The 24,711-nt window shown below is 47.0% G+C and overlaps 1 protein-coding gene across 1 annotated transcript in view; it reads right to left on the bottom strand.

Annotated features, from left to right (window-relative positions):
• cacna1a (calcium voltage-gated channel subunit alpha1 A) overlaps nucleotides 1-24,711 on the bottom strand; it is a 246,753-nt gene that overhangs the window by 139,812 nt on the left and 82,230 nt on the right. Inside the window, exons 4-6 of the mRNA XM_033012279.1 lie at nucleotides 9,297-9,388; nucleotides 8,400-8,549; nucleotides 6,643-6,830 (exon numbers count right to left, since the gene is read on the bottom strand). Coding sequence (XP_032868170.1) covers nucleotides 6,643-6,830; nucleotides 8,400-8,549; nucleotides 9,297-9,388 — 430 coding nt within the window. The remainder of the gene's footprint in view (nucleotides 1-6,642; nucleotides 6,831-8,399; nucleotides 8,550-9,296; nucleotides 9,389-24,711) is intronic.

Below are 24,711 nucleotides of genomic sequence, written 5' to 3'. Positions count from 1 at the left end.
TGTTCTCCACAGATGCTGCCTGACCTACTGAGTTACTCCAGCACTCTGTGAAACGTCACCTATCCATGTTCTCCACATATGCTGCCTGACCCGCTGAGTTACTCCAGCACTCTGTGTCTTCTTTCCATGTCATGCTTGCTATACATGTCGACCCTTTCATGAGATCCCCAATAAAATTACAAACAATTAAGTAGTTTTGAAGTGTGGTCGCCCTCATAATGTATCTAATCCATACCTTTAGTCTTCTCATCTCTGGCCTTTGTCCAATCATCTGCCTATCAAACGCCTCCTCTCACCTGTATCCACCTATCACTCACCAGGCATGGTCCTGCCTCTCCTCTCTTCTACCTTTCTCCTCCCCTCCCCTCCCCCCGCCACCACCAAATCAGTCTGAAGAAGGGTCCCAACCCAAATCGCTACCTATCCACATTCTCCAGAGATGCTGCCTGACCCGCTGAGTTACCCCAGCAATTTGTGCCTTTTTAAAAAAATGTAGAGATTGTGCACCCATTTGCATGCTGCTTATTCCCACTAAATGCCCAGATTATCTGTCCTGGGGGATAGTCCATCTTGGACCATCCCCCAGGACATATCGGACTATCTCCGATAGTCTACTTCAATGCAGCTCTGTTTGGCCATTGTAATCCACCTGAGTGAGAAGCCTTGAAACCACACCCAAACGACAATGCCCTACCCCCTTGACCAGAGCAGCCGAGACATTAAGCCTGGAGAAGGGTCTCGACCCGAAGCGTCACCTATTCCTTCGCTCCATAGATGCTGCCTCACCCGCTGTGTTTCTCCAGCACTTTTGTCTACCTGAGACATTAACTCTGATTCCTGTCTGTAGATATCGGCTGGCCTACTGCGTGCGCCCAGCGTCTTCTGGGTTTTTTTTTTTTAGTTCCAGGAAATTAAGGTTAACAATTTGAAGAGAAGCTGAAAGATCTTCCCAGAAAGGAGTTGCTTTGTTTGCATTTCGACGGGCTAAAGATTCACGGTCACGACACCAACCCTGCAGCCAAACCTGCTCACTCAGGCAAAGAAATTTCAACCTAAATGATAAAAACCATGAGGTTTTAGTGCTCACTATTGTGCTCGGGCGGTAAAGGATTAATGCGCTGATGTGACATCCTCATCCTGCCTGCAGAGAAAGAGGACATTAAGGTACTGCCTCTTCTTACAAGTGGAATATTATCCATCGTCTCCTGCGCAATGAATCTCATCTTGGCTTGTGACCAAAGGCTATTGTACTAAATATAACATAGATCCGTGCATTCAATCAATAAAGCAGTGAACCATGCAACCTGAACAGGGACACACTGAACAAACACACCAGCATTGTCTTTCTGGAATGAGGGGTGGCGAGTCTTGCCGAAAGTATCGCAAAACTGCGGGAAGCTTTGCACTTTCAAGAAATAGGTCGCTAATTTCGCCTAGGCACAAATGGCACACTCTGGCTTTGAATTTAAGTCGTGGCTATCAGTTTGCTTTCCACCTGATTTAGACAATAGACAATAGACAATAGACAATAGGTGCAGGAGTAGGCCATTTGGCCCTTCGAGCCAGCACCGACATTCAATGTGATCATGGCTGATCATCCCCAATCAGTACCCCGTTCCTGCCTTCTCCCCATATCCCCTGACTCCGCTATTTTTAAGAGCCCTCTCTCTTGAAAGCATCCAGAGAACCTGCCTCCACCTGAGAATTCCACACTCACCACTCTCTGTGAGAAAAAGTGTTTCCTCGTCTCCGTTCTAAATGGCTTACCCCTTATTCCTAAACTGTGGCCCCTGGTTCTGGACTCCCCCAACATCGGGAACATGTTTCCCGCCAGTTATCCACAATACCGTCCGTAAGAAGTGTCCCGACCCAGAACGTCACCCGTCCTTTTTCAAGTGACTTCAAGTAACCCTTGCTTAGCTCACCATCCCCTCCCCATTCAAGGTCCAAGGTTCAAGATTCACATGTATTTGTCACATGCACCAATTAAGGTACAGTGCAATGAGTTACCATGCAGCCATTCAATTAAAAATGAACACAACACACAAGAGAATTTAACATAAACATCCACCGCAGCCTCCTTCACTGTGCTGGGAGGGAATAAAGTTCAGTCAGTCTTTCTCCTTTGTCCACAGGTCAGGGGCCTTGACCTTCCTAGTTCTCCAACCAGTCTTACTGTCTCCGACTACATTTTATCTCTGTTTGCTTTGTTGTTAACTTCTCCTAGCCAACAATCATCTATTCTACATTTTCCTTGATCTCCATTCCCTTTGTCCTGTTTTTACACCTTACACTTCCTTATCTATGCACTTCCCACTTTCCTGACATCAGTCTGAAGAAGGGTCTCGACCCGAAACGTCACCCAATCCTTTTCTCCAGAAATGCTGCCTGTCCCGCTGAGTTACTCCAGCATTCTGTGTCTACCCATCCTTTTCACACAGAGATGCTGCCTGACCCACTGAGTTACTCCTGCACTTTGTCTCTTTCTTTGGTACAAAGCAAGCATCTGCAGTTCCTTGTTCCTGCTTCAAATCATCTGCCTCCTTTTTACTTCCAGACTGTGCTATTTCAATAAACTCCAGATCAGCTACCTTCACAAGAACACATATAAGTGACAGCCTATGTCGTTAAACTGGAAAAAGTGCAGAGAAGATATACGAAGATGTTGCCAGGATCCAAGGGCCTGAGCTATAGGGAGAGGCTGGGCAGGTTAGGACTTTATTCCATGGAGCGCAGGAAGCTGAGAGGTGATCTGATTGAGGTATGCAAAATCATGGGAACACATAGGGTGAATGCACAGAGTCTTTTGCCCAGAGTAGGGGGATACAAAAACAAGAGGTGAGAAGGACAAGATTTAAACAAAGCTAAGAGGCAACTTATTCACTCAGAGGGTGGTGGGTGTATGGAACAAGCTGCCAGAGAAGATAGTTGAGGCAGGCACTACAACAGCTTTTAAAAGACACTTGGACAGTCACAAGGTTTAGAGGGATATGGGCCAAACCGGGCAAATGGGAGTAACTTAGCTGGGGCATCTAGGTCGGCAAGGATGAGTAGGGCCGAAGGGCCTGTTTCCGTGCTGCAAGAGTAGGCTCTCAACCCAGCTCCTCAACTGGCAACGATTCGATCCCATGATGTCTGATCTGCCCCAGCCCCTTCTCCTGAGTCCGTTCGTTCCCCACAACCTTTCAAAAAACGATCTACTTCCCGCATCGATCTCGACTACACAACCCTCTGGGGTTAGAAGGTCCATAGATTCACTGCCCTCTGTGGAAAGAGACACCTACAGACCCCAAGTTTTAAATGATCGGCCCCCGAGGGTACTGCCCGATTCACCTCTACCCCATTGTGGAGATCGGACCTTGTCTTGGAACTAATGTGCTACAATGCTAAGAATTATTGAGTGCATTCTGTATCTTCTGCCTATTGTGCTGGAGTTTGCCTCTAGCACAATAGAATTTATGTATAGTTCTTATGCATAGTATGATCTGATCTGCTTGGATTCCATGCAATACAAAGATTTTTACTGGTACACGCCTCGGATAAAGTGCTGGAGTAAATCAGCGGGTCAGGCATCATCTGCGGAAGGAATGGATAGGTCACATTTCGGGTCGGCACCTTCTTCTGACTTATTTCTGATGGCAGTTTAGTTTAGTTTAGTTTAGAGATACAGCGTGGAAACAGGCCATTCAGAATAATCTGAAGAAAGGTCGCAAAATGAAACATCACCTATCCATGTTCTCCAGAGATGCCGACTGACCCACTGAGTTATTCCAGCAATTTACGGTTTTTATTTCAATTAATTATTATCTTGGTTTCTCACCAGATAAACTTAAAAGTAATATTTTATCCCCGCACATTAACACTAACCCCGCACGGAACATTAGTACAGGTGTCAGAGACAATGGGGAGAAGACAGGAGAATGCGGTTGGGATGGAGAGATAGATCAGCCATGATTGAATGGCAGAGTAGACTGTCCCTTCACCTCCCCCCTCGACTCCATTCAAGGACCCAAGCAGTCGTTCCAGGTGCGACAAAGGTTCACCTGCATCTCCTCCAACCTCATCTACTGCATCCGCTGCTCTAGATGTCAGCTGATTTACATCGGGGAGACTAATCGGAGGTTGGGCGATCGTTTCGCCGAACACCTCCGCTCAGTCCGCAAGAACCTACCTGACCTCCCGGTGGCTCAGCACTTCAACTCCCCCTCCCATTCCCAATCCGACCTCTCTGTCCTGGGTCTCCTCCATTGCCAGAGTGAGCAACAACGGAAATTGGAGGAACAGCACCTCATATTCCGCCTGGGTTGCTTGCGTCCGGATGGCATGAACATTGAATTCTCCCAATTTTGCTAGCCCTTGCTGTCTCCTCCCCTTCCTTAACCCTCGAGCTGTCTCCTCCCATCCCCCCGCCCTCGGGCTCCTCCTCCTCCCTTTTTCCTTCCTTCTCCCCCCCACCGCCCCATCAGTCTGAAGAAGGGTTTCAGCCCAAAACGTCACCTATTTCCTTCGCTCCATAGATGCTGCTGCACCCGCTGAGTTTCTCCAGCATTTTTGTCCACCTTCGATCTACCAGCATCTGCAGTTCCTTCTTGAACGCAGATGGGCTGAATGGCTGAATTCTACACTTATGGGCCGAGTTGGGCTGAAGGGCTTGTTTCCATGCTGCGAACCCACGAATGATTCTTCCAAGTTTTCAACGCCAGCCTCTCTCCGCTTCATCACGTGAATAGATTGTAAAATTCATCCTCTGGCTGGTTTTGAAATCACTTGACAAATGTACACAGATACTGCTATATCCCGAGGAAAGGCACAACAGCAAGTTTACAAAAAGGCAAGTGCACTGATGCATGCCGAGACTCTTCACATCACTGCACTCTGGGAACTGAAGGCAGAGAGATGTAGCCAGAATCACACACAGCAACGCAGGATAGCGTTGTGACTCCAACCAGAGTCATCTGATTCGGGAGGAGACATTAACGTGAAGATGAGTGAGAGATATGTAAGATTGTTAAGAGTTTGGACTACTCCTGCGCCTATTGTCTATTGTCTAAAGCAGAGATAGACAGATTCTTGACTAGTATGGGTGTGGTTTGAAACATAGAAACATAGAAACTAGGTGCAGGAGTAGGCCATTCGGCCCTTCGAGCCTGCACCGCCATTCAATATGATCATGGCTGATCATCCAACTCAGTATCCCGTACCTGCCTTCTCTCCATACCCTCTGATCCCCTTAGCCACAAGGGCCACATCTAACTCCCTCTTAAATATAGCCAATGAACTGGCCTCGACTACCCTCTGTGGCAGGGAGTTCCAGAGATTCACCACTCTCTGTGTGAAAAAAGTTCTTCTCATCTCGGTTTTAAAGGATTTCCCCCTTATCCTTAAGCTGTGACCCCTTGTCCTGGACTTCCCCAACATCGGGAGCAATCTTCCTGCATCTAGCCTGTCCAACCCCTTAAGAATTTTGTAAGTTTCTATAAGATCCCCTCTCAATCTCCTAAATTCTAGAGAGTATAAACCAAGTCTATCCAGTCTTTCTTCATAAGACAGTCCTGACATCCCAGGAATCAGTCTGGTGAACCTTCTCTGCACTCCCTCTATGGCAATAATGTCCTTCCTCAGATTTGGAGACCAAAACTGTACGCAATACTCCAGGTGTGGTCTCACCAAGACCCTGTACAACTGCAGTAGAACCTCCCTGCTCCTATACTCAAATCCTTTTGCTATGAAGGCGGGAGAATGGGGCTGAGAGGGAGAGATAGAATGGCGAAGTAGACTTGATGGGCCGAATGGCCTAATTCTGCTCCTATCTCTTATGAACTGAGGGGGAGACAGAGGATGGGAGATGATGAGGGATGATGAATAGAACCATTTAAGGGAGGGATGATAGACAGATGGGCGAGGGGGTAGGGTGGGAGGGGAAACCTATATGGATGGATGTGTAGATGCCAATCATGGAGCCTGGTGCAAAAGACAAACTCAAGCAACGCAGCTCCTTCGATTTTGTCTCCCAAAGTCAACAAAAGTGCAAACACGGAAAATTGCGTAAGTGGGGCAGGCCCTTAAGGCTTTCGTTGAGCAAGCGAGCATTATTAGCCCAAAGCACACTGCACAGTCTCCTTGCCTTCTTAAAACCTCACATCTGAGCTCATTCATTGTAATATGTACCCAATACCTTATGGGAAAGACAGACACAAAATGCTGGAGTAACTCAGCGGGACGGGCAGCATCTCTTGGGAGAAGGAATGGGTGACGTTTCGGGTCGAGAGTCTCAACGTCGCCCATTCCTTCTCTCCAGAGATGCTGCCTGTCCCGCTGAGTTACTCCAGCATGCTGATGTAAACCAGCATCTGCAGTTCCTTCCTACACAATAAATGATGGCTATTTAATTGGATGAGGCCAATTAAAAATATTCCATGTTTTATTAATCCCGGAAAAAAATCATTTCGCTGAAGGAAATTAGAAAGACGCAAAATTTTGCTTGATCAATGTGTGAAACTAAAAAATTAATGAATCTCAGGAAAAACATTAAAGCAAGCTTCCAAAATACTACAAATGAAATTACACCGCATCCCCAAATGTAAAATAATGGGAGGGGTGAATGGATGTCAGGGCAGAGGTGAGAGAGGGTGCGTTACTCACATCGTACAAGAGGTCGGTCCAGCCTTCCATGGTGATGCACTGGAAGACGGTGAGAACAGCAAACAAGATGTTGTCGAACTGTGTGATTCCATAATTGGGACCCTCCCAGTACTCGCTGCAGTTGGCTCCAGACGGACACACCCGAGCTGGCAGATCAGTCCCACATGGAGACTCGCCCAGGATCTCACCTGGTAACGAAACCAAGACAATATATCTACAGCGCCGCCATCTAAACAAGCCGACGCACTTCATTCAAGTCTCAATCCAACCCCCACTAGGCACAACGGTAGACTTGTTGACCCAGGTTCAATCCTGACCACAGCTGCTGTCTGTACGGAGTTTGTACGTTCTCCCCGTGACCTGCGTGGACTATTCAAGTCTACTCCCGCCATTCAATTATGGCTGATCTATCTCTCCCTCCAAACCCCATTCCCCTGCCTTCTCCCTAGACTGACTGAAGAAGGGTCTCGACCCGAAATGTCACCCATTCCTTCTCTCCAGAGATGCTGCCTGTTCCACTGAACAGCATTTTGTGTCTATCTTCGATTTAAACCAGCATGTGCAGTTCCTTCCTACTTATTTTCTCTCCCTTCCATTCTGATGAAGGGCGTCAGACCTGAAACATTAATTGGTTTGTCTCTCCGCAGGTGCCTCCTGACCCGCTGAGTGTTCCCAGCATTTTCTGTTGCTTTATTTGGAGACGAGGAGGTGCATTTATTAGTTCAAGAAGGAACTGCAGATGCTGGAGAATCGAAGGTAGACAAAATTGTTGGAGAAACTCAGCGGGTGCAGCAGCATCTATGAAGCGAAGGAAATAGGCAACGTTTCGGACCAAAACCCTTCTTCAGACTCATTTATTAGTCTGTCGGCAACAAAATATCGTAATTGTTGCAAGGAAGCAAACATTGCAACCAAGTTCTAGAGTTATGGAGTCAAGAAGCACGGACACAGGCCCTTCGGCCCATCCTGGGTCTCCTGTACTGGGAAGCAGCATCTCTACCAGCTACACCACTGTGTCACCCACCTTCTTACTTAAGGGCCTAATGGCCTATTCCTCCTGTGTATGTATCTGTGTGCAGGGGAATCAGGGAGAATTGATTGGTATGTGATCGATAACAGGTTGCGTAGGAATATATGGTGGATTGAACCTACAATGGACAGGATGAGCCGAACAATCTCCTTCTGTGTCTTAAGAAGATATGAAATACTTTATATTTAGTGAGTTTATAGTTGAGAGATACAGCATGGGAACTGGCCCTTCGGCCCATCATGCCGATCATTGATCACCCATTCACACAAGTTCTATGCTATCTCATTTTCATATCCGCTCCCTATATGCTAGGGTTCTTGGTTCTTGGTTTCTTGGTCCTCCAAAATATTCCAAATGGAATTTAAACTGGAGGTGGTGAAGGGAGGGCTTAAGCCAGAAAGGGTTATTGGGAAGAAAGAGCTACTTTAAATTTAGTTGCATCTAGGGGGCTAATTACAAAGGGCCAATGAACCTACAAATCCGCACGTCTTTGGGATGTGGGTGGAAACCAGAGCATACGCGGTCACTGGGAGAACGTGCAAACTCCACATGGATAGCAACTGAGATCAGGATCGAACCCGGGTCTCTAGCGCTGTGAGGCAGCACCACTATGGAGACAACACCATGACTCTATGCAACGCTACAAAGGCACGCTCAAAATCTGTGGGAAAACATTGCACAAATGGTATACATATCTGAATGTAGATAAGAAGGCACTTGGACGTACGGTTGGTGTCGAAGCAAGCTTTGTGAAATTTGCCCATGTAGAACTCCAGCCCAATGATGGCAAACATCAAGATGGCAAAGAACAGCAGGAGGCCGATCTGTAGCAGGGGTATCATTGCCTTCATGATGGACTTGAGCACAACTTGTAAACCTGAAAAACAAAAAGACATTCCATCAGCACCTTCCTGCCACCAGACACCTCAATGTGTTCCCCGGTTGGAAGCATAGAAAGCCCACTGTCGGAGAAACCGGGAACTGCAGATGCCGGTTCACCAAATAAAACTGCACATTAAGAGCAGGAGTAACGCAGCGGGTCAGGCAGCATCTCTGGAGAAAATACATAAGTGGCGTTTTGGGCCGGGACCCTAATCCCACACAAGAAGATGAAGACCACGGAAATTAGAGCAGATAGAGGATCTTCAGCCTGTCATATCCGTGCTGGTTGCAGGAGTTCTGCTGTCCAATCCCACCTTATCAACACTGAACCTTTAAAGCACGCACCACCACACTAAAGGGCCTGTCCCACTGTACGAGGTAATTCAAGAGTTCTCCCGAGTTCTCCCCTGATTCCAACTTGTGTAATGATGTACGTTGGGGCTCGTACGAGTAAAAGGCAAAATTCATCACCAGTATTTTTTAACTCGTGGACATTTTTCACAGTGTTGAAAAAACGTCACGGGTTTACCGGATTTCCCGAGTACCTACCGTTACTCGTACTGGAGTAGCTCAGCGGGACAGGCAGCAGATCTCTGGAGAGAAGGAATGGGTGACGTTCCGGGTCGGGAAGAAGAGGCGCGACCCGAAATGTCACCCGTTCCTTCTCTCCCGAGAAGCTGCCTGTCCCGCTGAGTTACTCCAGCATTTTGTGTCTGTCTCTGGGACAAGGAGAGATACTTACTTGGAATTCCAGAAACCAGCTTCAAGGGTCGGAGGACCCTCACCGCACGCAGCGTTCGAAGGTCGAATTCTGCTCCTGTTGTCGCAACAATACTGTGGAGGCAAAAGAGAATAACGTTATGATACATCTGCACCCGCAACACAGCTGAGCTGGCCAATATGTGTATCCAATCAACGTTACAGGTCTGAGGCCGTTCATCAGAATAGAAGGGAGAGAAAATAAGTAGGAAGGAACTGCAGATGCTGTTTAAATCGAAGTTAGACACAAAATGCTGGAGTAACTCAGCAGGACAGGCAGCAACTCTGGAGAGAAACATAGAAACATAGAAATTAGGTGCAGGAGTAGGCCATTCGGCCCTTCGAGCCTGCACCGCCATTCAATATGATCATGGCTGATCATCCAACTCAGTATCCCGTACCTGCCTTCTCTCCATACCCTCTGATCCCCTTAGCCACAAGGGCCACATCTAACTCCCTCTTAAATATAGCCAATGAACTGGCCTCGACTACCCTCTGTGGCAGAGAGTTCCAGAGATTCACCACTCTCTGTGTGAAAAAAGTTCTTCTCATCTCGGTTTTAAAGGATTTCCCCCTTATCCTTAAGCTGTGACCCCTTGTCCTGGACTTCCCCAACATCGGGAGCAATCTTCCCGCATCTAGCCTGTCCAACCCCTTAAGAATTTTATAAGTTTCTATAAGATCCCCTCTCAATCTCCTAAATTCTAGAGAGTATAAGCCAAGTCTATCCAGTCTTTCTTCATAAGACAGTCCTGACATCCCAGGAATCAGTCTGGTGAACCTTCTCTGCACTCCCTCTATGGCAATAATGTCCTTCCTCAGATTTGGAGACCAAAACTGTACGCAATACTCTAGGTGTGGTCTCACCAAGACCCTGTAAAACTGCAGTAGAACCTCCCTGAAGGAATGGGTGACGTTTCGGGTCGAGACTCTTCTTCATGTTTTATTATTAATGTTTAAAGTTTTATGTGTCATTCCTAACTGTCACTGTATGTCATGTTGTCACTTGCGGGCGGAGCACCAAGGCAAATTCCTTGTATGTGAATACTTGGCCAATAAACTTAATCATTCATTCATTCATTCGTTCAGTCAGTCTGAAGAAGGGTCAAGACCCGAAACGTCACCTATTCCTTCTCTCCAGAGATGCTGCGTGTCGCGCTGAGTTACACCAGCATTTTTTGTCTATCTTTAATCACATTGATAAAGATTGAGACACACTGATGTGTATTGAAGAACACACACACACATTGTCAGACACACATTGGCATTAGCACATTGACACACACACACATATACACATTGAGGCACACACACACACTGTCTCACACACATACACATTGCAGCACACACATACACAATGAGGCACACAAACACAAACACACATTGTCATACACAAGAAAGGTACACAAAATTGCTGGGGAAACTCAGCGGGTGCAGCAGCATCTATGGAGCGAAGGAAATAGGCGACGTTTCGGGCCGAAACCCTTCTTCAGACACACACCTTCCAACAAAGTCCTTCAATGAAAGTTCTCAACACTGGGAGCTTGAAACAGCTTTGTTTTGTTATTTTAAATCGGCAAGTGGTGCCCATGTTAGGCAGCATCCTAACACTCGAGGCCGATATGAAACCCAGTCCTTCACTCTCGATTAGACAGACTTTGACATTGCATTTTGAAATCCAATACTCACTTCCCGGGAGATGTTGAGGTGAAATAGAGCTTTATGTTTCAGTCTTCCACTTCCTTTCTCATCTGAGACCCTTCTGTCTCCGTGTCACCTCTAGCCTTTGTTACGATCTCCATCCATCTGCCAACCAACCCTCCTCATTTGAGCCCACATGCCAGTATTTTTCTCAACTCTTCCCCTCAACTCTCTTACCTGGCTTTCTCCCCTCTAACTCCATCGGTCTGAAGAGGTGCCCTGTAGATTAGTGTCATTCATACTGTGGCTCTGCCCAAAGATCCTATAGCGGAGCAAGATAGACCACTCCTGCTAAATGCAATGGGCTGACGTGTAGTACGCAACGGAGCGGAACGTGGGCCTTTTTTTCATCCATTTCAGTAACCCAACCCGACCCGACCCGACTCGCAGTGTAATCAACGTTGCGGGGGAACAGTTTGTGTTAATAAATTATAATTCTGAAAATGAGGAGAAGATTTTTACCAAATAACTTTTATTTTTACGAGGATGTTTCCGTAACCGGCTTCCGTCTCCGCACTAGTATCTTTGCTCCGCTACGGGATCTTTGGTGCGGAGACGGAAGCCGGTTACGGAAATGGGGCCGAAAATTACCCATGGATCTGCCCATGAACGTACTACGTCTTTTTCGTCGAGTGATCTATCTTGCTCGCTGTAGGATCTTTGGGTCCGTCCACAGGCTTATTAGAGAGCTCTCTCTCTCTCTATCTCTATTACACTAGTAGTAGGCATGCTGAGATGAAAGCTCTTTGAGTTTCCTCTGCAGAGTTGCTAATAAAAGACTATGGATTCTAATCACTTTGTGTGAGTCTGATCTATATCCAACAGCCCTGACACGAAACGTCATCTGTCCATTTCCTTCCACAGATGCCGCCTGGCCCGCTGAGTTCCTCCAGCACCTCGCCGCTTGGCATAATCTACCCCTGCTTGAGAAAACGCCAGCCTCACTAGTTTTGGAGCCTTAGTACAAGGGTGAGTGGGGGTTCAGCAACATGTGGCTAGTGGAGTCAAGGGATATGGGGAGAAGGCAGGCACGGGTTATTGATAGGGGACGATCAGCCATGATCACAATGAATGGCTCGAAGGGCCGAATGGCCTCCTCCTGCACCTATTTTCTATTTCTATGTAGGTGCAGTATGGAGGAAGTGTTGTCAGCAACAGTGAATGGTCTGTCCCACGATGCGAGTTCACCCAAGATCTCTCCCGAGTTTAAAAAAAATCAAACTCGTGGTATTCTACGAACTCCTATGACCTTCCACGAGTATGTTCACGAGCTCCTACGAGTAAAAACTAAAAATTCTTTTCATCACGATTATATTTTTACCCGTGGACATTTTTCACGGTGTTGAGAAAACTTCAAGAGAAAATAATACTCGTGATGAAATAAAACGTTACTTTTTACTCGTAGGAGCTTGTGGACATACTCGTGGGAGGTCGTAGGAGTTCGTGGAATAACACGAGTTTGATTTTTTTTTTAAACTCGGGGGAGCTCTTGGGTGAACTCGCATCGTGGGACAGGCCCTTTAGACACAGAGTGCTGGAGTAACTCAGCAGGTCAGGCAACATCGCTGGAGAAAAAGGGTGGGTGACTTTTCGGGTTGGAACTCTTCTTCAGACCCGAAACGTCACCCACCCTTTTCCTCCAGAGATGCTGCCGAACCGATTGAGTTACTCCAGCATTTTGTGTCTATGTTCGGCGTAAGCTAGCATCTGTGGTTCCTTCCTACACATTAGGTTAGGGGGATATGAATGAATGAATGAATGAATGAATGAATGAATGAATGAATGAATGAATGAATGAATGAATGAATGATTAAGTTTACTGGCCAAGTAATAATAATAATAATAATGGATGGGATTTATATAGCGCCTTTCTAATACTCAAGGCGCTTTACATCGCATTATTCATTCACTCCTCAGTCACACTCGGTGGTGGTAAGCTACTTCTGTAGCCACAGCTGCCCTGGGGCAGACTGACGGAAGCGTGGCTGCCAATCTGCGCCTACGGCCCCTCCGACCACCACCAATCACTCACACACATTCACACACATTCACACACAGGCAAAGGTGGGTGAAGTGTCTTGCCCAAGGACACAACGACAGTATGCACTCCAAGCGGGATTCGAACCGGCTACCTTCCGGTTGCCAGCTGAACACTTTAAACCAGCACCTGCAGTTCCTTCCTACACATTAGTATAGATGGGGCAGCTTGGTCAGCATGGGGGAAGTTGGGCTGAAGGGCCTGTTTCTGTGCTGTAAGACTCTATGATATGCTCAGCCAGGGCAAGCACACTTGACGGCATGAGCAATTTATCAGAACACCACACAATGGATTGAACATCAGCGGAAACGATGGCAAAGGTTGACTTGTTTGCATAGCGAGGCAGGTTTCAGTTGAATCTCAATTGTAATAAGCTCTGGGATCAATGACTGTCTTTCATTGTGATTTATTTCAATGTGTTGTGGGTTCTGGCATGAATATTGATGAAGACCTCATGCATCATCCTGTTGCATTTCCAAAACTCAATTTAGCATGGAGAGTGGATTTGTTTCACAATTCTATCTGGGGTTCCTGAAATCCTCAAACATAGTTCCACAAATTGCTATCTATCCTTATGAGTGGATGGCAGAATCAACAGCATATTCCCACCCAAGCCTCACTAAATATCCACTAACTTGGCCTCCAAGTCTGTGGCAATGAATTCCACAGATTCACCACCCTTTGACGAAATAAATTCCTCCTTATTTCCTTCCTAAAAGAATGTCCTTTATATCTGAGGCTATGACATCTGGTCCTAGACTCTCCCACTAGTGGAAACATCCTCTCCACACCCACTCTATCCAGGCCTTTCACTATTTGCTAAGTTTCAATGAGGTCCCCCCTCATCAAGTTCCTGTGACCGCAAGGCTCAGTGCTGGGACCCCAGCTATTTACAATATATATTAATGATCTGGATGAGGGAATTGAAGGCAATATCTCCAAGTTTGCGGATGACACTAAGCTGGGGGCCAGTGTTAGCTGTGAGGAGGATGCTAGGAGACTGCAAGGTGACTTGGATAGGCTGGATGAGTGGGCAAATGTTTGGCAGATGCAGTATAATGTGGATAAATGTGAGGTTATCCATTTTGGTGGCAAAAACAGGAAAGCAGACTATTATCTAAATGGTGGCCGACTAGGAAAAGGGGAGATGCAGCGAGACCTGGGTGTCATGGTACACCAGTCATTGAAAGTGGGCATGCAGGTGCAGCAGGCAGTGAAGAAAGCGAATGGTATGTTAGCTTTCATAGCAAAAGGATTTGAGTATAGGAGCTAGGGAGGTTCTACTGCAGTTGTACAGGGTCTTGGTGAGACCACACCTGGAGTATTGCGTACAGTTTTGGTCTCCAAATCTGAGGAAGGACATTATTGCCATAGAGGGAGTGCAGAGAAGGTTCACCAGACTGATTCCTGGGATGTCAGGACTGTCCTTATGAAGAAAGACTGGATAGACTTGGTTTATACTCTCTAGAATTTAGGAGATTGAGAGGGGATCTTATAGAAACTTACAAAATTCTTAAGGGGTTGGACAGGCTAGATGCAGGAAGATTGCTCCCGATGTTGGGGAAGTCCAGGGCAAGGGGTCACAGCTTAAGGATAAGGGGGAAATCCTTTAAAACCGAGATGAGAAGAACTTTTTTCACACAGAGAGTGGTGAATCTCTGGAACTCCCTGCCACAGAGGGTAGTCGAGGCCAGTTCATTGGCTATATTTAAGAGGGAGTTAGATGTGGCCCTTGTGGCTAAAGGGATCAGGGGGTATGGAGAGAAGGCAGGTACGGGATACTGAGTTGGATGATCAGCCATGATCATATTGAATGGCGGTGCAGGCTCGAAGGGCCGAATGGCCTACTCCTGCACCTAATTTCTATGTTTCTATGTTCAAGTGAGTTTATTGTCACAGAACATAGTAGGCATTTCCTACATCTTTCTCATCCTTCTAAACTCCAGCGAGTAGAGGCCCAGTGCCATCAAACGCTCATCATATGTCAACCCACTCATTCCTGGGATCATTCTTGTAAACCACCTCTGGACCCTCTCCAGTACCAGCACATCCCTCCTCAGATATAATAAATTTAATAATAATACATTTTATTTATGGGCGCCTTTCAAGAGTCTCAAGGACACCTTACAAAAATTTAGCAGGTAGAGGAAAAACATGTAAGGGGAATGAAATAAATAGTAGAGACATGACTAGTACACAAAGTAAAGACAGAATTCAATACAAAACACAATATGAGGCAATTAATGCACAGATGAAAAGGGAGGGGGACGTGGGGCTAAGGATAGGCAGAGGTGAAGAGATGGGTCTTGAGGCAGGACTGGAAGATGGTGAGGGACACGGAATTGCGGATCAGTTGGGGGAGGGAGTTCCAGAGCCTGGGAGCTGCCCTGGAAAAGGCTCTGTCCCCAAAACTGCGGAGGTTGGACTTGTGGATGGAGAGGAGACCGGCTGATGTGGATCTGAGGGACCGTGAGGGTTGGTAGGGGGAGAGGAGGTCAGTGAGATATGTGGGGGCCAGATGGTGGAGGGCTTTGTAGGTGAGGATCAGGATTTTGTAGGTGATCCGGTGGGAGATGGGAAGCCAGTGAAGTTGTTTGAGGACTGGAGTGATGTGATGCCAGGATTTGGTGTGGGTGATGAGTCGGGCGGCTGCGTTCTGGACCAGTTGGAGTCGGTTGATGTAGGTGGAGCTGATGCCAAGGAGAAGCGAGTTGCAATAGTCCAGTCGGGAGGAGATGAAGGCATGGATGAGATATGGGGCCCAGAATTGCCTGCGGTACTCAAAATCCGTTCTGACCAGCGCCTTATAGAGCCTTGGCATTACATCGAAGATAGACACAAAAAGCTGGAGTAACTCAGCGGGACAGGCAGCGCATCTCGGGGGAGAATGGAACGGGTGACGTTTCGGGTCGAGACCTTTCTTCAGACTGGTCAGGGGAAGGGGAAACGAGAGATATAGACGATGATGTAGAGAGATCCCTTCTCTCCTCGACACCTTCCTTAGGTTGGATGGCAGGGAGCAGTTCCCAAACGGTGAGGTGTTCCTACATCTTCGGTTCCCTCCCGTCCTCTCAGGGTCTAAGGAAGCAGTTAGACCAGTCTCACATTCTGCACGCTCAGCAGCTTCACAGTCGAAGATATTTCTCATGCATTTTCATGAGATCAGGTGACTCTGCTGCAGTAAACCTCCCCGACTGAAGAGCAAAACCAGCAGAAAACAAATACTGCCTCCTTCGCAAAAACTAAAATATCCAGCGGCACCCAGAATGTAGCGAGAAAAATAACATTTGTTTTTGTTCAGCAGTTCCTTGCTTTCTCTATTCCATGAGCTAAGTCAAGCGCATAGCAGAACGCACAGTTAATTTGTGCTTCAATTTGCCCCCCTTTCCTGCATCGATGTTTCAGTCTCTCAATCCCCACTCCTCCTCCTCCAGAATCTTGCTGGACAGACTGAGACCGCTCGGCCCATCGTGCCAGTGCTTTCTTCTTTCATAAGGCTTGCCAATCAGAGCCATTGTTAGGTCCTTATATGTGTAGGAAGGAATTTCAGATGCTGGTTTATATCGAAGACACACACAAAATGCTGGAGCAACTCAGCGGGTCAGACAGCATCTCTAGAGAAAAGGAAGAGGTGATGTTTTGAACAGGGAGCCTTCTTCAGATTGATTATGTTGGGGGGGGGGGGGGAGGGATGGGGGGGGGGGAGAGAGAGGAGGGCCAGAAGAACATGTATCCGGTAATAGGTGGGCAGTGACGAGGGGAGGCTTTAATAGGCATGTGATTGGAACGAAGGCCAGAGATCAAAACAGGAGGTGTGAGACAGACAGAAAGGCAGAGTAGTGAAGACAGAGGAATAAATATAGGAGGAGGCACCAGCATCTGCGGTCTGAAGAAGGATCTCAACCCGAAACGTCACCCATTCCTTCCCTCCAGAGATGCTGCCTGCCCCGCTGAGTTACTCCAGCTTTTTGTGTCTATCTGCAGATCCTTGTTTCTACAATGCTCCAAATGTGGTCTCGCCAGCTTCTTGTACAACTGTAACGTACCATTGAAACATAGAAATATAGAAAATAGGTGCAGGAGTAGGCCATTCGGCCCTTCGAGCCTGCGCCGCCATTCAATATGATCATGGCTGATCATCCAACTCAGTAATCCGTACCTGCCTTCTCTCCATACCCCCTGATCCCTTTAGCCACAAGGGCCACATCTAACTCCCTCTTAAATATAGCCAATGAACTGGCCTCAACTACCTTCTGTGGCAGAGAATTCCACAGATTCACCACACTCTGTGTGTGGAAAAAAATGATTTTCTCATCTCGGTCCTAAAAGACTTCCCTCTTATCCTTAAACTGTGACCCCTAGTTCTGGACTTCCCCAACATCGGGAACAATCTCCCTGCGTCTAGCCTGTCCAACCCCTTAAGAATTTTGTAAGTTTCTATAAGATCCCCCCTCAATCTTCTAAATTCTAGCGAGTACAAGCCGAGTCTATCCAGTCATTCTTCATATGAAAGTCCTGACATCCCAGGAATCAGTCTGGTGAACCTTCTCTGTACTCCCTCTATGGCAAGAATGTATTTCCTCAGATTAGGAGACCAGATTGGTACTTCTACACCGGGGAATCTGGCGCTGTAAGGCAGCAACTCTACCGCTGCTCTACCGTGCTGTTGTTATAGTTCCTGCCTCAATGACTGGATGCTTTGACTTTTTCCCTTTACCAAGGGCACTGGGACTAATTTATGGGACCTGTGATGATTTATTTTGCTAACTCGGTGACCTGGGCCACTGGTAATCACACAGAACCAGGGTATAGTCTATTACGTGAATTTATTACCAAGAATAAATCACTGAAAACGACAGCTAGCTAGTTGAATCTCTTGCCCTTTCCATGATCAGTGAGACCATCCCGGGTAACTTGAGGTGAAGCAAGGAGAAAGCATTTCTATTCGCACATTGAAGTGCAGTCACTGTCATCCGGTGGGAAGCAACGCAGACTATATTTACACAGCAAGCTCCTACAAACAGCAAAGGTGGCAATCGTAGAACTGGCCCTAAGCCTTCTCCAGGGCAGCTCCCAGGCTCTGGAACTCCCTCCCCCAACTGATCCGCAATTCCGTGTCCCTCACCATCTTCCAGTCCCGCCTCAAGACCCATCTCTTCACCTCTGCCTATCCTTAGCCCCACGTCCCCCTCCCTTTTCATCTGTGCATTAATTGCCTCATACTGTGTTTTGTATTGAATTCTGTCTTTACTTTGTGTACTAGTCATGTCTCTACTACTTATTTCATTCCCCTTACATTTTTTTCCTCTACATGCTCAATTTTTGTAAGGTGTCCTTGAGACTCTTGAAAGGCGCCCATAAATAAAATGTATTATTATTATTATTAAGGTCCACAATGACTGTGGCATACAGGACACCAAGATAAACAAGGGTCTCGATCCGAAACATCACCCATTCCTTCTCTCCGCAGATGCTGCCTGTCCCGCTGAGTTACTCCAGCTTCTTGTGTCAATATCCAGCCAAGATAAATGAATCGAGTCTGATTAATATCCCTCTATCATCTGCATATCTAATACCCTGTTAAATGCCACTGTTGTGTTAGCCCCCACTACATCCCGGGGGCTCGTTCCAGGCACTCACCTCCCTGTAGACATGCGACACACACCTCTCCTTTACATGTTGCCCCATACCTGTAAACTATGCTCTCCAGTGAGGAGGTGTTTGGAGATCCACTATGATGGATGTTTATGTAAATTGTGTTAAATTGTGTGTCTTGATTTTTTTTTTTAAGTAGTGACTGAAGGAACGAAATTCCGTTCGATCCATGTCTGTTTGAATGACAATAAATGGCATTCTATTCTATTCTATTCTATTCTGGTCTTTTGGCATTTCCACCCTGGGAAAAAGACTCTGACTATCTACCCTCTCTACGCCCCTCATCATTTCATATAGATCAGGTCTCCCCTCAACCTCCGGCGTTCTGGAGTAAACAATCCAAGTTTGTTAAGGGCTTGGACACGCTAGAGGCAGGAAACATGTTCCCGATGTTGGGGGAGTCCAGAACCAGGGGCCACACAGTTTAAGAATAAGGGGTAAGCCATTTAGAACGGAGACGAGGAAACACTTTTTCTCACAGAGAGTGGTCTGTCTGTGGAATTCTCTGCCTCAGAGGGCGGTGGAGGCAGGTTCTCTGGATGCTTTCAAGAGGGAGCTAGATAGGGCTCTTAAAAATAGCGGAGTCAGGGGATATGGGGAGAAGGCAGGAACGGGGTACTGATTGGGGATGATCAGCCATGATCACATTGAATGGCGGTGCTGGCTCGAAGGGCCAAATGGCCTACTCCTGCACCTATTGTCTATTGTCTATGTTTGTCCACCCTCTCCCTGCAGCTAATACCCGCTTATACAAGCAGCATTCTGGTAAATCCCCTCTCTACTGCCTCCCATCCTCCTGTAATGGGGCAACCAACACCTACTTCAGTTTAGCTTATTGTCACGTGTACTGAGGTACAGTGAAAAGCTGTGTAGGAAAGAACTGCAGGTGCTGGTTTAAATCGAAGGTGGACACAAAAAGCCGGGGTAACTCAGCGGGACGGGCAGCACCTCTGGAGAGAAGGAATGGGTGACGTTTCAGGTCGAGACCCTTCTTCAGTGAAAAGCTTTTGTGCTGTCCAGTCGGCAGAAAGACAAAACATGACTACAACTGAGCCATTTGCAGTGCAGAGATTTAAGAGTGTGGAGCGATTGTAATATGTGACTGTGGATCTACTTCTGTGGCCAGCACGCAACTAGTCGCCTGGGTTGGACGCCATCTTGGAACCACTGCATGCAATACGCCAAACGCGGAATATTTTTAGTTACTCCAGAATTTAGTGTCTCTCTTCATCATTACATTCTAGATGCCTTTAGACTTCAGCGCTGTGGGATGTTGCATCTGAAATGGTTTTGTACCTGACCAAGGATTTCTCTTTTAAAACATGCATCATTTCTGAAGCCTATCTGATAGGAGTCATGTCACCCCATCTCTGTGGCAACACATCACTGCTTATTCACCTACAGTCTCCTTGGCAACTGGCCACTGCTCATTCATAACCGTTGTCGTGGCAACGGCCCATAACTCATTCATAATGGTTCCCAGAGCAAGCGCACATTCTATGTTCATTCACACAATCTCCAGAGCATGGGGTTTGGAACCACAACTTGGTGTCTTTGGTGGGGCAAGGAGGGAAAGGGACTTTAGACACCTGTCCCTTCACCTCCCCCCTCGACTCCATTCAAGGACCCAAGCAGTCGTTCCAGGTGCGACAAAGGTTCACCTGTATCTCCTCCAACCTCATCTGCTGCATCCGCTGCTCTAGATGTCAGCTGATTTACATCGGTGAGACCAAGCGTAGGTTGGGCGATCGTTTCGCCGAACACCTCCGCTCAGTCCGCAATAACCTACCTGAACTCCCGGTGGCTCAGCACTTCAACTCCCCCTCCCATTCCCAATCCGACCTCTCTGTCCTGGGTCTCCTCCATTGCCAGAGTGAGCAACAGCGGAAATTGGAGGAACAGCACCTCATATTCCGTCTGTGGACCTTGCGTCCGGATGGCATTAACATTGAATTCTCCCAATTTTGCTAGCCCTTGCTGTCTCCTCCCCTTCCTTAACCCTCTAGCTGTCTCCTCCCACCCTCCCATCAGCCCACCCTTGGGCTCCTCCTCCTCCTCCCCTTTTCCTTCCTATTCCCCCCCCCCACCCCCTATCAGTCTGAAGAAGGGTTTCGGCCCGAAACGTCGCCTATTTCCTTCGCTCCATAGATGCTGCTGCACCCGCTGAGTTTCCCCAGCAATTTTGTGTACCTTCGATCTTCCAGCATCTGCAGTTCCCTTTTGAACAGACTTGATTAACTGCTTGAGTAACTCACAGCATCTCTGGAGGGAAGGAATGGGTGACGTTTTTCGGGCCGGGATCCTTCTTCAGAGGGATCTGAAGAAAGGTCTGGACCCAAAACGTCACCCATTCCTTCTCTCCAGAGATGCTGCCTGACCTGCTGAGTTATATTTTGTGTCTACCTTTGGTTTAAACCAGCATCTGCAGTTCTTTCTTGCACATGCTGCCTGTCCCGCTGAGTTACTCCAGCATTTTGTGTCTGTCCACACAAATCATTTGTCAAACCCATGAATGGTTTATCCTGTGCCTGGAATGATATAAACGGATCAGACAGGTCTCTGTCAGTCCGTGACTTTACTGTATTGGAGATGCCATGACTGATGGGCTCGATGTTAACGTTAGAATGAGCTGTGCAGGACTCCCCTGCTCACTGCTCACTTCCAATCACGATTTACAACTGGTGCAGAGTGCAATGCAACCCCCATCGCCAACTAATAACCCTTCCATGCAACCACATCCCAGCAGCAAAGCTGCTGATGACAGACAAACGAGATGTGGTCAGTGAACACCTGCATGTTATTTTACACACAGGAGCCGGTGCCCAGTGAAACTGAAGGAACAGCACCACAGTGAAACACATCCCAGCAGAGTGTACAAGATGCACCAGGAAACACAAGCTGCAACTAAATCTGAATCTTTGTCTTCATTCATCATTGCTCGTCCTTGGTAATTCTATCCCTACGGATATGTACATATGCCCGACAACACCTTGGTGTTTCAGCACCATTTGCTATTCTTTACTGCTTGCTGCAGCATGGCAAATCATTACTGAGTGTGTGTGAGTGTGCATACGTGTGTGTGTGTTTGTGCGTATATGCATGTGTGTACATCTGTTGGTATATGTACGTGTGTATGTATACATGTCTCTGAATATATATATATATATATATATATATATATATATATATATATATATATATATATATATATATATATATATATATGTGTGTCTGTGTGTGTGTGTGTGCTAGTGTAGGTGTGTGTGTATGTGTGTGTGTGTCTCTGGGTGTATATGTCTCTGGCTGTGTGAGTGTGTCTCTGGGTGTGTGTGTGTGTGTGTGTGTGTGTGTGTGTGTGTGTGTGTGTGTGTGTGTGTGTGTGTGTGTGTGTGTGTGTGTGTGTGTGTGTGTGTGTGCTAATGTAGGTGTGTCTCAGGGTGTGTGTGTGTTTATGTCTCTGGGTGCGTGTGTGTCTCTGGGCGTGTGTTTATGTGTATGTGTATGTCTTTGTGTGTGTGTGTATGTGTGTTTGTGTGTACATGTGTGTGTGCGTGTGTCTCTGGGTATATATGTCTCTGGTTGTGTTTGGGTGTCTGTGTGTGTGTGTGTGTGTGCGCGTGCACTTGTGTAGGTGTATGTGTGTGTCTCTGGGTGTGTGTGTGTGTTTGTCTCTGGGTGCGTGTGTGTCTCTGGGTGTGTGTTTATGTGTATGTCTGTGTGTGTGTGTGCATGTGCGTATGTGTGTGTGTCTATGTGTGTGGTCTCTGGGTATATATGTCTCTGGTTGTGTGTGTGAGGAACAAGGAACTGCAGATGCTACAAGAAGACACAAAGTGCTGGAGGAATCATAGAAGTCACCTTAATTCATAGGTAGACACAAAATACTGGAGTAACTCAGCGGGACAGGCAGAAACTCTGGAGAGAAGGAATGGGTGACGTTTCGGGTCGAGACCCTTCTTCAAACTGGTCACCTTAATTCATGTGTTATAGCAGAAGAAACTCCATCGAAAGTAGAAAGTATCTTTGATGGAACATAGAAAGTCTATGTTAGCTCCAGGAGCTCCGAGCAAACCCATTAGTACCATTCCGCCCAATGCCCTAATTTCCCTGCAACCTGTTCTCTCTCAGATGTCTATCAACTCCCCCTTCTATTCTCCCACCTACCTACTTCTATAAGGGGTAGGTTGAAGTATCCAATTAACCAACCAATATGTCTTTGGGATGTAGAAGGAAACTGGTTATGTGTATAAAATGATGAGAGGAATAGGTCGGGTAGATGAACAGAGTCTCTTGCCCAGAGTAGGGGAATCAAGGACCAGAGGACATAGGTTCAAGGTGAAGGGGAAAATATTTAATCGGTATCTGAGGGGTAACCTTTTCACACAGAGAGTGGTGGGTGGATGGAACAAGCTGCCAGAGGAGGTAGTTGAGGCTGGGACTATCCCAACGTTTAAGAAACAGTTAGACAGGCACATGGATAGGACAGGTTTGGAGGGATATGGGCCAAACGCGGGCAGGTGGGACTATAGTGTAGCTGGGACATGTTGGCCATTGTGGGCAAGTTGGGACTAAGGGCCTGTTTCCACACTGTAACACTCTATGGCTCACCGGGAGCCTCAGGAGGACATGCAAACTCCACATAGACAGCAACTGTGAGGCAGTAGCATTGGCTGTTACCCTACCGTACCACCCTATATAGAGAATGGCCTGCCACTGTCAACACTTAGAACTGCCTACGAGAATGTATGGACAATTCTTCAGGAGGATGTCAAGTTGCTACAACTTGAGCTTAATATTCATGGTTGCACACGGTGAGTTTACAGATCGCTGTGGAGCCTCAATTAATCAGGTATCCCAGTACTGAGTGATACTGCCAGATCATTGGAATAGCAGTCTAATGGCTTTGTAGAGTTGTACGCTGTTCACCTTGAACAATCAGCCTCCCTAAAGGGCGATCGTCAAACATTGAAGACAAAGTCACGAGAATGTGTCTCAGAAACCCAGAGCTATGAATAAAATACCCAGAATATCAAAAGAGTGAAATTCGAACCCAGTCACTTGCTATGAACACTTGGCATAATCGCGAGCAAACGCACACTCCTCGTGTTATAGAAAGACAAACACACATTTGGTAAATGCAAGGGCCTCCCGTAGAGAATTGGCCTTCAGATATGAGTTGTGAACCGATCTGGATCGATCATATTTAATAGCCCTGACCCACGGTACGAGTTCATTCCAAGAGCTCTCCCGAGTTTAAAAAAAATCAAACTCGTGGTAAGCACGGAGAATGAACGTAGCGGGTACGTCGGAGCTCGGGGACGTCCCTTAGTGGCTCGTAGCGCTAATGGCAGGTACTCGGGAAGACTCGCTAACGGCAGGTAAGCACGGGAAGACTCGTGAAGATTTTTCAACTTGTTGAAAAATGTCCACGAGAGCCCCGAGTACCGACGAGCGGCCATTACCGTAAATCTCCGAGTTCGAATCAGGGCAAACTCGGGAGAGCTCTTGGAATGAACTCGTACCGTGGGACAGGGGTTTAAGGGTTCCCATAATCAGGGACAAGTCTGCAGGGTTAACTTCCATCAGTGATAGACTCACAATACTGGAGTAACTCAGTGGGTCAAACAGCATCTCTGGAGAACATTGATAGGTGACGTTTCAGGTCAGGACACTTCTTCAACTGATTGGTCTTTTTTTTTAAACTTTTATTTTTTAAATCAAAAATATTTATGCAAATATTAAAATAATATTTACAACACAATGAAACAAAAACAGAACCCACCGTCATAGTACGTGTCAAACAAATATACTAAGTAGACTCTACTAAATAACTATATTGTAATCCTTGTCCAGGACACATCCCACCCCCCGCGGTGCCCAGCGGTCCTGGAAATCCCCCAGGGTGCCCGTGCACAGCGCGTAGTCCATTTCTAGTAACACCCGGGTGCTAATGTAACCCCGGAAAAGGGGCAGGCAGCTGGCTCGGGCTCTTCAACTGATTGTT

The sequence above is a fragment of the Amblyraja radiata genome, chromosome 35 (genome assembly GCF_010909765.2).
Source record: "Amblyraja radiata isolate CabotCenter1 chromosome 35, sAmbRad1.1.pri, whole genome shotgun sequence".
In the NCBI taxonomy this organism is placed as follows: domain Eukaryota; kingdom Metazoa; phylum Chordata; class Chondrichthyes; order Rajiformes; family Rajidae; genus Amblyraja; species Amblyraja radiata.
Note: the sequence above shows the minus strand (reverse complement) of the source record. Positions and strands in the feature narration are given on the sequence as shown.